Source organism: Bubalus kerabau, chromosome 1 (assembly GCF_029407905.1).
Source record: "Bubalus kerabau isolate K-KA32 ecotype Philippines breed swamp buffalo chromosome 1, PCC_UOA_SB_1v2, whole genome shotgun sequence".
Lineage (NCBI taxonomy): Eukaryota > Metazoa > Chordata > Mammalia > Artiodactyla > Bovidae > Bubalus > Bubalus kerabau.
Genome location: NC_073624.1, coordinates 172,503,904 through 172,518,316, shown reverse-complemented (window position 1 = coordinate 172,518,316; position 14,413 = coordinate 172,503,904). Strand labels below are relative to the sequence as shown.

The window sequence follows — 14,413 nt, the reverse complement described above, 5'->3', positions numbered from 1 at the left end:
CACCCTGCCCCAGGCTGAGTCCCCACCCAGCTACCAGATGATAGCAGCCAAGCCCCAGGGACCCAGGGCCTCACTTCACACAGAAGAGTGGCTAGAGATGCATAGCCCACTGCAGGAGCCTGGAGTAAGGGGGAGTAGGTGACGCCCTCCATATTAGCCCTTTCCATGTCCCTCCAAGGGCAGGGAGTGTGTCAGGGACACCCTTGCCATGGTAAACCCTCTCCCTTCAGAACCCTGTTCTGGGACCTCCTTTCCAGATGCCTCTTGGGTCTGACCACCTTCCTGAGGAGGGACTTAGGAATCTGAGACCATAATGGAGCTTGAGTTCAGCTCAGGAATGTATCGGAATCACCGAAGGATTCTTCACAGATATACACGCCCCCTCCCAGAACTGCAGCCCTGGGTCCATTGGTAGGTCTGCAGTGACCACTGCTGGGGCATCTAGTTACCTGTAGAGCTTCCCAAAGGGTCCATTGCGCGGACCCACAGACAGAATGCCCCAGGAGCTTGATTTCATTGGTCAGTGGTCAAATTTGAACCACAGGCCCCTTCCAGGAACTTCCACTGCCTGAGAGGTTACACTCATTCCTCAAAAAAGGGATCCATGGCCCCTTCAGGCCAATGGGACCATCCCAGGAGCCCTAGGCCATTCCCTCCTTCTCATCCAGGACCAGTCCCCCACAGCCTTCCCCTCCCAGAAGAGGACTGATAGGTCTCTCCCCATGCCCTGTGGCTGCAAACTATGGGGCCAACCTAGCAGGGCAGGTGGGTCCTCCACCTCCTGAAAGCCACAGCTATGGAGACAGCCTGGTTGTCATGGAGCCTGGGGCCTGGGCAGCCTGGGGCCTGGGCTGACTACCCTGGGGCTCTACACCCCTCTCGGGCTGAGAGGGCTTGCGGGACCCATTAGGGTGGCTCAGCAGAGAGGAGCCCCCTCTCTTTGTCTGGACCAGTTATAAAAGGATGTGCAAGGCCTAGGGCAGGGAAGTCTCTGGGTGGTGCTTTCCTATAAATCCCTGATAAAAGGGCCTTCTGGGTAATCTCCCAGATGGAAAATCATCTCTGGGACAGAGGTCTTCTTGTCCACTCAGACCACAGTCAACACTTAATAAGTAGTTGCTAACCACTGGGGAAATGTTAAAGACAAGGACCTTGGAATATTTTTTTGAACTTTCTTCAGCATATAGGACTTTAGAAATAAATCCTTTTCTGATGTAAAAAAAAAAAGGTCCTTTTCTGAAATTATGCTTGTCATTTCTTATGTATCTTATTCTCTCAAAAAAGTAACAAAATTTCACAGTCCTATGTCATTTTTAGTACTTTTTAGTACTAAATTTTAGTACTAAATTTTTAGTACTTTCCAAGCCTACGAAATCCAAATCTGGAAACAGGATTTATTAGAATCCCTCTAGAGTTTAGAACTAGAGTTTTAAAGTGCTGAGACCCAGAGAAGTAAAGTAACCGCCAAAGCCCATCTCACACGTGACACTCGACCCTGGTACCCAAGGCTGCACTGGTCTCGGTGATGGTGCAGCCATGCCAGACAACTCGCGCTGCATGTCCCTCCCCCCTCACCCCCGCCAGGACTGCAAGCTCTTACAACATAGTAACCTGCCGCAGATTTTACCTCCGCCCATCCATCCATCCACCATTCATCCATCCATCAATCCATTATTCAGGCATCATCCACCCGCTGTCCACCACTCACTCATCCATTCATTCATTCATTCATCCACCCAGTCTCCACCATCCAACCATTCATTCATCCATCCACCGTCCATTCATTCAGCCACCCCTCCATCCCAAACCTGCCCCAGAGCTTACATTGCCAAGCTTATTGTGCATCCTTTCCCCCTACTCTCTTCATCATAAACTGTAATCTCCCAAAGGCAGGTGACCCAGCACAGCCCAAAGCAAAGAACCTGACTTGCAATAGCAGGGCCTCCCACTAAAGGAATGCAAAGATTCCTCTGGTTCACACTTCTCCTCCCCAGTGCACGGATTCCCTCCACCTAACAGTAGGTCATTCAGCTTGTGCTTAATTACCACCAGAACAGGTAGCTCCTTCAACTTTCAGAAAGTCTAGGTTGTTAGAAATTTCATCAGAGCAGCAATCCACTTTCTCACAGATTTCTTACTTTGGTTCTTGAGAATGGGCACCTTGCATCTTACTTACCTTGTATTTCTAGTTGTAAGGCTAGAGCTCATTATAGACTCTCGGGTCCTGGATGGGTGGATGACTGTTTTGATAGATGGATGATGGGTGGTGAATGAATGAATGGATGAGTGATGGATGGATGGATGTATAGATGGTGGAGGGATGGTAGATGAATAGATGGATGGATGGGTTGATTGTAGATGGATGGATTGTGGATAAATGAAAAAAGGTAGCTCATCGATCCTTTGAATGAACTGAATAAATAATTGCTAATGAAACAATTATTAGCAATTAGGAACAAAAAGCCTCTTGATGAGGAGAAGGAAGAGAGAGAAACGGCCAGCTTAAAGCTAAATATTAAAAAACTAAGATCATGGCATCCAGCCCTATTACTTAACAGCAAATAGAAGGGGAAAAGGTGGAAGTAGTGACATATTTCCTATTCTTGGGCTCTAAAATCTCTGAGGATGGTGACTGCAGCCGTGAAATCAGAAGATGATCACTTCTTGGCAGGAAAGCTGTAACAAACCTAAAGAGTGCATTGGAAAGCAGAGACATTACTCTGCCGACAAAGGCCCATATAGTCAAGGCTATGGTCTTTGCAATGGTCACATACAGTTGTGAGAGCTGGACCATAAGGAAGGCAGAGCACCAAAGAATTGATGCCTTCAAACTGTGGTGCTAGAGAAGACTCCTGAGAGTCCCTTGAACAGCAAGGAGACCAAACCAGTCCATCTTCAGGGAAACCAAGCCTGAATACTCGTTAGATGCTGAAGCTCCAGTATTTTGGTCATCTGATGCAAATAGCCGACTCATTGGAAAAGTCCCTGATGCTGGGAAAGATTGAGGGCAGAAGGAGAACAGGGTGTCAGAGAATGAGATGGCTGGAGGCATCACCGATGCAATGGCCATGAACTTGGACAAACTTCAGGAGATGGTGAGGGACAGGGGGCCTGACGTGCTGCAGTACATGGGGTCGCAAAGAGTCGGACACAACTGGGCTACTGAACAACAATGAAAAAATATCAAGCTTCTGGGGAAGATGGTTTTCTTGATGGAAGGCACTTGTCTTACAAAAAGACTCTTTTAGGAGATTCCCTTTCTTCTTTCTTTTCCCGATCTGAGATTGCAGTGTGGGAATGAGAGTCCTGAGCTGGCACAGAGCAGGCTTGAGGAGCCCTAACAGCTCATGCAGGCTCTATTCTAGCAATGCATCCCTCTCTTATAGGCTGTGTCCCTTCCTTCTCTCTTGACCTGCCATAACCAATTCAAAAGAAAGCATTTTGCTGGTGACGGGGATATTTCCAGTCTCATCTCCAAGAAGCAATTTCTCTACCCACAGGCAGAATGGTTCTCTCTCCCTATCTGTGTGTGTCTGCTGTTTGTGGCTAAAATTTTGCTGTAACTGGAGTTGCTGCTGTGCCCTCCCAGCCCATGACCTCAGGAGAGCCCTGTGCCCCTTCCTCTCTCAGCCGAGGCTACTCCAGAAGGTCATGACTTTCTTGGTTCAAACCTCTGTGGAAATTTGATAAAAAAGCAATCTATTCAGAAAAACACACGAGTTTTCAGACATGCCCTGGAATTCAGCTTATGATTTGAGGAGGGTTATGATCATGGAAAAAGCAAGAGAGTTCCAGAAAAACATCTATTTCTGCTTTATTGACTATGCCAAAACCTTTGACTGTGTGGATCACAATAAACTGTGGAAAATTCTGAAAGAAATGGGAATACCAGACCACCTGATCTGCCTCTTGAGAAATTTGTATGCAGGTCAGGAAGCAACAGTTAGAACTGGACATGGAACAACAGACTGGTTCCAAATAGGAAAAGGAGTACGTCAAAGCTGTATATTGTCACCGTGTTTATTTAACTTCTATGCAGAGTACATCATGAGAAATGCTGGACTGGAAGAAACACAAGCTGGAATCAAGATTGCCGGGAGAAATATCAATAACCTCAGATATGCAGATGACACCACCCTTATGGCAGAAAGTGAAGAGGAACTAAAAAGCCTCTTGATGAAAATGAAAGTGGAGAGTGAAAAATTTGGCTTAAAGCTCAACATTCAGAAAATGAAGATCATGGCATCCGGTCACATCACTTCATGGGAAATGGGGAAACAGTGGAAACAGTGGCAGACTTTATTTTTCTGGGCTGCAAAATCACTGCAGATGGTGACTGCAGCCATGAAATTAAAAGATGCTTACTCCTTGGAAGGAAAGTTATGACCAACCTAGATAGCATATTCAAAAGCAGAGACATTACTTTGCCAACAAAGGTTCGTCTAGTGAAGGCTATGGTTTTTCCTGTGGTCATGTATGGATGTGAGAGTTGGACTGTGAAGAAGGCTGAGCGCCGAAGAATTGATGCTTTTGAACTGTGGTGTTGGAGAAGACTCTTGAGAGTCCCTTGGACTGCAAGGAGATCCAGCCAGTCCATTCTGAAGGAGATCAGCCCTGGGATTTCTTTGGAAGGAATGATGCTGAAGCTGAAACTCCAGTACTTTGGCCACCTCACGCGAAGAGTTGACTCTTTGGAAAAGACTCTGATGCTGGGAGGGATTGGGGGCAGGAGGAGAAGGGGACGACAGAGGATGAGATGGCTGGATGGCATCACTGACTCGATGGACGTGAGTCTGAGTGAACTCCGGGAGATGGTGATGGACAGGGAGGCCTGGCGTGCTGCGATTCATGGGGTCGCAAAGAGTCGGACATGACTGAGCGACTGATCTGAGCTGATGTTCTGGACTTTGTTGGTATGTTACTGTTACATTATGACAAGAACTTTAGGTTGAAAGACTTCCGTAGGTCTACAATAAACCTTGTTTTAGGGATAGAGTAAATGAACACGTGGGCTTCCCTGGTGGCTCAGTGGTTAAGAATCTGCCTGCCAAAGCAGAAGACTCAGGTTTTATCCCTAGGTCGGGAAGATCCCCTAAAGAAGGAAATGGCAACCCATTCCAGTGTTCTTGCTTGGAGAATCCCATGGACAGAGGAGCCTGGCGGCTACAGTCCATGGGGTCACAAAGAGTCAGACACAACTAAGCGACTAAAACAACAAACAACGATGAACACCCTAAGGCTTACTTATGGTTTCCTGGGCTAAAAGCCCCACAGCTGTGGGATGGCATCTGGGCATTCTGGGGGTCTTATGCACAGCATCAGAATATGTTTTAACTTTTCCTTTGGAAATAATTGTGTAGACTTACAGAAACATTGCAGGAATCCAGATCTCCTCCCAGGCCTCCCCATTGCTGATATGACACAAATCCAGCTAGATCCATCAAAACCAAGATCCGTCACTACTAACTAAACTCTAGGCTTTACCCAGATTTCATCCATTTCTCCACGAATGTCCCTTATCTGTCCAGGATCCCATCCCAAGTCCATGGGCTCCTCAGCCCAGCCCTTGAAACCAGGAGGAATCTGGTTAGGCCTCTGGGGGTGTCTGATGTTTCCTGACAATTAGACCTTTAAAATGCCTCAAAGAGGGTGGAATTTCCTTGGGACATTGTCTTAGGAGGCACATGGCATCCACCCATCTGTTTTCTGTCCCGTTGCTTGTGACGGCAACCCTGATTTCTCTGGTGAGGAGGGACCTGTCATGATTCCCCAATGCAAAGTTTCAGGTTTTCCCTTTGTGACTGATCAGCTTCTCTGGTAACTGCTTAAAGACCTGTGTCTTCAATTTTAAAAGGATTTTTCAGAAAGAACCATCAGAAAGATGGTCAGAAAGAACCATCTTACTTTTTTTTTTTTTTGGCTTATGGTCTTTATTAGGCTTCTTTTCCTCATGAGCAATTTGAAGGCCAGCTCCACAGTGTCCTTGGTCCTCAGATCTTTATTTGTGAGGAGCCCCTCTCCTCGTTTGACAGAAAAGGAAACTGAGGTACCCAGAGGAGAGAGAAGTGTGCAGGCTCACACAGCTATTTGGTGACAGAGCAGGGCAGGAATGAGTTTTTCCCTCTAAGTTCAAGGGGGAACACCCCTCCCAATCCCCGCACACCCTTCCCCTCAAGTTGTCTGGAAGCCCTGGACTGTTTGCCTGAGCTTGCTAAGCAGAGATCTCCAAGCCCTGTGCAGGGCAGGGCAAAGCCCCAGGCCCGCTTTCTCTCCCCTTATCTCAGTAGCTGGAGAGAGGAGGTGAACAGGGGCTAATAGAGGGTGCAGAGCAGAGGCAGAGACAGGAGGCAGGATCCTCCTACAGGGGCTTCCCTGGGCCCTCTGGGGACAGGCTCAGAGGGACCTGGGGGGGGCATATTTAGGACTCGGAGACTCTGAGCCTTGAGAAGCGCCACCAGAGAGCACGCGGTAGGGGAGGCATCAGGCTGTGTGCAGTGGGTTCCAGGAATGCCCAGGACATACTGGCTCTACCCTGCCCTGGGAGGGGTGGTTAGGAACCCCCAGACCCCCAGCTCACAGCCCCTAACCCAGAGTCACTGTGTGGGCAGGAGGGGAGACACCAGACCAGGACCCTGGAGGGGTGAGAATCATGTTAGCCCAGCCTTCAAAGAGTTGGAGGTGAGGGACAACCTGAGTCCTTGAGAAGACAAAATAAGGGTGGGGGCTCTGCTGAGTGGAAGAACAAGAAGGAAGGGGGTCTATGTCTGTGTCATGTGTGCCTTGAGTCAGCAGGAAGTGGCTCCAGGCCGCCCTGAAACTAATCAGGTTTATTATAAAAGGATAACAGGACAGGAGCTTCGTGTCTTCAGAGGCAGATGTCTGGCTGATGTCTGGGAAAGAGGACAGGGAGGCAAGTTGTCCTGAATTTGTTCCAGGACAAGCTGAGTAGGGAGGGGCAGAGAGTCAGGTCCCCTGGGGTGGGCCTGTCCAGGTGTGCTCAGACCCTCCTGGACTCCTTGCCCCAGCCCAGGGCCTCTGCCCTCTCCTCTGACCAGTCCCTAGCTCACCAATAACCATTTGTGGGATGGGCCTGGGGCTACAGATTAGAAGCAAAAAGTGAACACGACACAGCCCCTACCTCAGGGAGCTTTCAGGCAGAATGGGTTGTGAGACGGTCCTCCTGAAGCCCTTGGGGAGCCCTAGCGCTCCAGGGCCAGGCATGGACTGAGCCCAGACTGCATCCTCGGATCCCCAGGGAGCAGGGATGGGGACACAGCAGACGCACAGCAGCAGAGAAGCAGCTGGAAAGAACCCAAGGGAAGGACGAGGGCTGAGTGTGGCTGGAAGCCAGGGAGTGGTGATCAGGGCTGAGAGGGTAGCAGGTGGGGCAGAGTCAGCCTGTGTGTGAGTCAAGCAAGGACACAGTGGCAAGGACTGGAGAAGGGGCTTGGCAGGGCCAGATGGGCTCTGGACAAAGCATTCCTCCTATAGTATGTATAGGGGGATGTGCATACTTGGTGAGTGTGTGCATATATGTGTGTGTCTGTGTGTGCATGCATATATGGGTATGAGGTGAGAGTGTCTATATGTGTGGATGGGGTGGGGGGAAGCTGGAAGCTGGAGGTGCCTGTCCCAACTAGGATCCTCTTCTGGTGCAAGTTGGAGATTCTGAGGTCTGGACTCATGGTTGAGAACAAGGAGAGGCAAGATGGGCCATGGCCATTTCAGGAGGCCAGAGCAGCCTTCAGACTTGGGTAGATCCCAACCAAACTGTCAGTGGGAGGCTAATGGGGGAGAAATGGGGAGTCCTTCCTGGGTTTGTGACTGGGTGCTTGCCACCTGGGAATTTCCAGAAACAAGCGGGTGTCCAGGCCTGCTCTGGGGAAAACATGGGGAGTATATAGGTTGGCTGTGGTCTGCAGAGGACCATCCAGAAGTGTTGGCAAATCCATAGAAAGAAGTCACCAAAAGCAGGGTGGAGCCTTGCAGCTATCAAGAGGCTGGTGCCTAGGGCACTTTCTCAGACACATCCCACTCTGTGTGTTCCTAGTGTAGGAGTAAACGTGCTTTTCTCAGGTGTGTGTGGATGTGTACAAAGCTGTGTGGCTGAGTCTGAGTGTGTGCACACTGCTGGCTGGAACCCTATCTTACCACTTCCCTGACTCTGCTGCCTGAGTTTTGGGACACATATCCTTGGCTGCAAACCTGGGAGCAGGTAAGACCATGCAGTTGGAGGAAGTGTGGGGTGCAACCCCAAACCTCTGCTTGCTCCCCAGGGTGGAGCCCCCTCTCCATCCTCCTCCCAGGAAAAAAGCCTCCTGAGCATTGATGTGGAGTGAGGAGGTAGCGGCCCCCTGGGATGACTCTCCTGTAGCCATTTCGAGCCCTTGCATGGTCCAGGCCTGCGGTGGGGCCTCTGCCCAGGAAGAGCTCAGGGAGAAAGTGGAGCACATACCCCTTGCCAGACACAGAAGGCCCTGGTTGGTCCTGTTCCTACATCTCTCCAGCTCACTCCTCAGTCCATAGCAAATTTTTTACCTGGGATTTTAAAATTCTTGCTAATCAGCAGGTAAGCTCCATGAGGTTATCTTGCTCCCTGATGTTTCTCCAGCAGGGTTTGGCAAACAGCAGGTACTCCACACACATGTGGAATGGTGATTTGAGGAGTGAATGAATTCTATCAGTTCATACAGGACCCAGGGTACCCCCAGGACCTGGTCCTCCACCTGGAGCAGATCATGGCTTGGTGCCTTGAGGAAATGTTTGCACACACTCGGGAGGCATGATGCATTGATGCATTTATTCATACCGTCTGGGGAAGCCTGGCTGAGGATCTAGCCTCTGCAAAGTCCAGGCTGTCCCCCACATGCCCTGTATTTCCCTCTGGTCCTGCCAGCCCAGCCCCTCCCCACCTGGGGCCCTGACTTTGTGAGCCCCCATGCAGAATACTTCTGCCTCCTGTTTTTCCTCTGCCAACTTCCTGCCTGTCCTTTGAGACCAGCTTCTCTAGGGTTCTGTCTGCCAGGGTGAGGCAAGGCCTCCCACACCCAGAAACCCCCTGCAGCTGGCCTCTCCAAGGCAGGCCTCTGCTGACTCCTTCACATGACTGTCTGTCCAGTTCAGCCCCACTTGCTTTTTCTTCCTAAGCTTCAGCCATCCCCCACTGGCCTTCTAAAAACAAATGCCACATCCCCTGACTCAGTTCCTCCATATGTAGAAGGAGAAGGTAGCATTCAGGGGCCCAGCAGCTCCAATATCAGGTCAGAGGCAGTCTGCCAGTTCCTGAGGGGCATTCAGCTCCCGACCCAAGCACGAGGGGCCAGCATAGGGCAGAGTGCGCTTGGAGGCACTGACCTTCAGACGGCTCCAGAAGAGGTGGCCCTTCCGCTGGGCCTCTCAGTACCTGGTGTCTGAGGTGGAAGAAGGGAAGGGTGTGCAGGCAGTGAAAGAGGCACAAGTGGGCAGCATGTGAGCCAGGAGCTGCACCCTGGGCAGGGCTGCTGGAAGCTTCCAACAAGGACATCTGGGCACAAGGGCTCCGCCGTGGGTTAGGAGGACACTAGAAGGAGTATCTGCCTTTTTGTCTCCCTTTTAATCAATCCACATAATTTGAGATTCATCCATCCTGTCTTTCCTGGTATGCTAAGTAGAATTCCACTTCATAAATATGCCACAGGTTTTAATTGAAATATAATTGACATAAAACATTATAATTAGTTTAGGTGTCCAAAATAGTGATGGGCTTCCCTGGTGGCTCAGATGGTAAAGAATCTGCCTGTAATGCAGGAGACCCTGATTCAATCCCTGAGTTGGAAGATCCCCTGGAGAAGGGAAGGGCTACCCACCCCAGTATTCTTGTCTGGAAAATCCCGTAGACAGAGGAACCTGGCGGGCTACAGTCCACGGGGTTGCAAAGAGTCAGACACGACTGAGTGACTAACACTCCTACTACAACTACAATATAATGACTCAGTGTTTGTGCACACTGGGACATGATCACCACAATAGTTTAGTTAACATCCATTACCCCACACAGTTACAAGACTTTTTCTTATGATGAGAACTTTAAGATCTATGTTCTTAACAATTTCCAAATATACAGTATAAATTCTAGTTGCCATCTGCGACCCACGACTTATTTACCTTATGTCACTATTTTTCATCCATTCACCTGTTGATAGACATTTTAGAACTCAGTTTAGGACCATTACAAATAAAGTTGCAGTGACATTTGCTTCATGGTCTTTACATGAACACAGGTTTTCTCCAGGGTTAATACTTTAGAGGCGAATGACCAGGTCATAGGGTAGGTATATGTTTTCAAGAAGCAACCAAATCGATTTCTAAGCGGGAAGCACCAGTTTCCTCCCAGCCAGCAGTCTACAGCGTTCTGATTTCTCTACAACTTCACCAGCACTGGTTATGATCTGGCTTTCTGGTTTCAACCGTCCCTGCGGTTCTCCATGACAAGTGATGCCCAGCATCTTGCCTTGGCTCCTTAGCTCTCCGTATACTTTCTTTGGGGAAGCTCTCTCCCCTTCTTTGGTCCTTACTCAGGGACGCGCGCTCCTGTCCCACCGCAGCCCTGCCTCCCCTTCACTGTACTGCGGTACCGCGCTGCGAGTCTAGCACCCCACGCCCATGTGGGTGCCCAGGGCCCAGCCTGGGAAGAGGCAGCCACGCCCCCCACGGCCAGCCCCACCCAGCCATGCCGGGTCCTGCCAAGCAAGTCATCTCTTTTCGCAGCTACTCGGGAGTCCGCCTTCGTGCACGCCATCGCCTCTGCCGGCGTAGCCTTCGCGGTGACGCGCTCTTGCGCCGAGGGCTCCGCTGCCATCTGCGGCTGCAGCAACCGCCATCAGGGCTCGCCCGGTGAGGGCTGGAAGTGGGGCGGCTGCAGCGAGGACATCGAGTTCGGCGGGATGGTGTCTCGGGAGTTCGCAGATGCGCGGGAGAACCGCCCAGACGCTCGCTCCGCGATGAACCGCCACAACAATGAGGCTGGGCGTCAGGTACGTCTGTGGCCCCCTTCAGTCCTGGGGGTGAAGCAGAAATCCCTGAGACCACACCCCTGCGGGGCTCTGGGAAACAGAGCTTTCTGAGTAGGATGTGTGCCCTGGCCCCCTGAGGGGTGTGCCCAGCTGGAGGCAGGGTGGTGGACCGTGGGAGGGATGTATCTGATGGCCAGACTGGGAGTCTGCTCACCTCCTGCCCAAGAGTGTCTGAAACACAGGGCTGTCCCGTTGCTCCACGAGGTCTAGGGCATTCTCACAGGATGGCAGGTCTGCCTGTGATGTTGGGGTCACAAGGAAGGAGGGACGGGAGAAAGGCCTGCTCCTGCACGTTCCCGGAGGGAGACAGCCAGGCTGCTACACCACAGTGCGGTAAGTTCTCCAATGAAGAAATGCACACACACACACGCGCGCAAGGTGATCTGGGCATAGTGGAGAGGTCAGACCCAGACTGGAGTCTCAAAAAAGACTTCTACTGACAGAGGTGGTGAGTGGAGACAAGCAGAATCATTGGCAGACAGGGAAGCCTGGCGTGCTGCAGTCCATGGGGTCGCAAAGAGTCGGACCTGATTGAGTGACTGAACTGAACTGAAGTGAGATGAGAGGAAGCCAGGAGAGCCTCTGGGTAACCCATGGTGAAAGAATGCACAGGAGTTAGTTCAGGCAGAATATGGAGAACAGGGAAAGAAAGATGTGGGGAATGGAGAGGCGGCCAGAGACCAAGTTGTAAAAGGCTTTGTGAGCCTTTTTGAAAAGCACTTGATTAGAGGGTCAGGGGGGAACTGCTGATAGGAAGTGATGTGTGAGGGGCTGGAAAATGTCCAGTAGAGTTGGCTCTGACCTTGGCCAGTGAAACTGGGGCATTGCAGAGGGCTGAAGAGTGAAGATTTTAATTTCCAACAACAGGGAATGTGGTGACTCATGCTAATCTTCCAACTAAAGACAAGTACAAATGTAGGATGAGACTAAAAAGCACCACTTTCAAGTACAGAATACTCGCCTGATACAGTTACCCGACTTATCACAGGCAAGAGGACAGTGCAGTGCAAAGGGGGATATGGTCTTTTCAATAAAGGATGCTCAGTCAGCTGGATAACAATATGGTAAAAAATTAATCTGGACCCCTACTTCACACCATATTTTAAAAAATCAATTTCCCATTTCCAAATAGGAAAGAGTAGACAGAGAATGTTTAGAAGAAAATAGAAGGAAATATCTTTGTGACCTCAGAGTAGGCAAAGATTTCCTAAACAGGCCAAAAAAGCACTCATAATGAAAGAAAAATGTGATAATGCAGAGTAGTATTAAAATGTATAAAACCACACCACCATGAAACTGAAAAGGCGATCCATACAGGAGGAGACATTCACAATATATACACTCAACCTGTATATTAAAGTTATAGTATAAAAAGAACTCTACAAAGTAATAAGAAAAAGACTGATAACTCAATAGAAAGTTGGCTAAAATATGGAAAGCCACTTCACAAAAGAAAATCTAGAAATGACCAATATGTGTGAATATGTGAAAAGGTGATCAATATCACTAGTCATCAAGGAAATGCTGTTGGAATACACGCCCTGGCAGGAAAAAAGATAACAACTGGAAGAGAGCATGATGGGAGTTTCCAAGGAGCTGGTGTTCTGAGGCTGGTAATTTGTGAAATTTGGTCATATTTCATGCTTATGACATATAAACTTTTGCATGTATACTGCTGCTGCTGCTAAGTCACTTCAGTCGTGTTTGACTCTATGCAACCCCATAGACGGCAGCCCACCAGGCTCCCCCGTCCCTGGGATTCTCCAGGCAAGAATACTGTATACCACACTTCCAAAAAAATAATTGTTAAGTGTCAAATAGCTGATCATATAGTGAGGAATTAGCAGTCCAAAGTTCAGAGGGTGACTATAGCCTCCAAGCCTGGTGCCTGGGGCTGCTTTTATCCAGGGGTCATTTGCTGGTCTGAGAAAAAAGTATATATGCTGAGCTGCACTTTCAGCAGTCTCACCGAGCTAAAAGGGACCATCAAAGGTTCTATGTCTGGGAAATAATTCCTCAGTTTAGGCGGGATCCTGAGGAGTAAAAGAAAACCTGAAGTAGACAAGCCTTTGTGCACATGTGCAGGCTAGCAAAATCTCAAAACTGGATTAAGGTGATCCCAAATTGCTGGTATCCCCATGCACCTGGAAAAAGAAGACAAATCTTTTTCAGAGAATGATAACCTTATGATAGGCTGATATTTTTTTCTACAAACAATTTTTCAAACACAATGTTCAACACATGATCAAATATAACCTATTAAATGAGCTGGCAACAGAATGAGTGATAACCAGCCAAACAAAACAAAGCAAAACAAGAACAGCAACAAAAACGGAAACAAGAGTCCAATACTGAAATTATTAGACACAGATTATGAGAAAAAAATATGCTTACTTATGTTCACAAAGCTAAAATGTAATATAATAGATTTAGGAAAGAATCACAAAGAAACTGTAGACCTGAAAACTGAATGGGAGCTTCCAGTTAAAAAAAATGACAAACTAAATACGAAGGATTTTTGTCTGCAGTCTCCTAGAACATCACTAAAATGACAATGAATTAATTTTAAGATACATAACTAAACTATAGAGAACATGCAAAACAGAAAAGGGGACAAAGGCAATAAAACTTTGAAAGCAGAAAGCAATCTCTCAGTACAGTCAAGAAAGCTGAATCTTAAGCCAATAGAAGCTCTTAAACTAGATTGGCTTTAATCTTAAAGCAATCACCCCAGGAATTTCTAGTATCCGATATCTTGAGAAGTAGAGATAGATATAGGGCTTGGAAACAGAAAGATTGGTTGAAATCTGTTTTAAAAGCACTTTAAACCTACCAGCTCTTCTGTACAACCTCTTGCATCCAGACAACACCCCTCCATCATCATGGCAGAAGCCTGGAGGCTTATTCCCTAATGAGGGTAAAGCAGATGATGTCTGGACTGCTGAGGGGGAGGCTGCCCAAGTGAGAGGAGTCTGTCTATATACACATTTCTCTTCTTAATCTCCTAGTACCACAGCGAATCTTGTATGCTCTAGGCGAGAGAATGGAAGATTTTCCCCTGAAAATCAGACCAATCTAAGAGAAGAGACTTGAAGATATTGATGTGGGGTTTCTCCTGAAAGCAACGTGGCCAGATCACTCTACAGTGAGGGTCCGAGTACATGAATCTCTCCTGTGTACAGGAGGTTCCAATAAGTTTTTGGTGCCCCAGTTTTAAATACAGCAGGTAGTTAGGGATCACTGAACATGATGGCTTCCTGCAACCACAAAGATAAAGACCAAAATAAATAAACAAAAACCAAACTTATGGGAAAGAGACATTATAAAGAGAGATGAAAACTTTAAAAAACCATCACTATCCC

At 48.6% G+C, this 14,413-nt stretch overlaps 1 protein-coding gene across 1 annotated transcript in view; it reads left to right on the top strand.

Moving 5' to 3' along the window:
• The window catches only part of WNT3A (Wnt family member 3A), a 67,424-nt gene that overhangs the window by 49,122 nt on the left and 3,889 nt on the right, over window positions 1-14,413 (top strand). Inside the window, exon 3 of the mRNA XM_055539905.1 lies at window positions 10,747-11,012. Coding sequence (XP_055395880.1) covers window positions 10,747-11,012 — 266 coding nt within the window. The remainder of the gene's footprint in view (window positions 1-10,746; window positions 11,013-14,413) is intronic.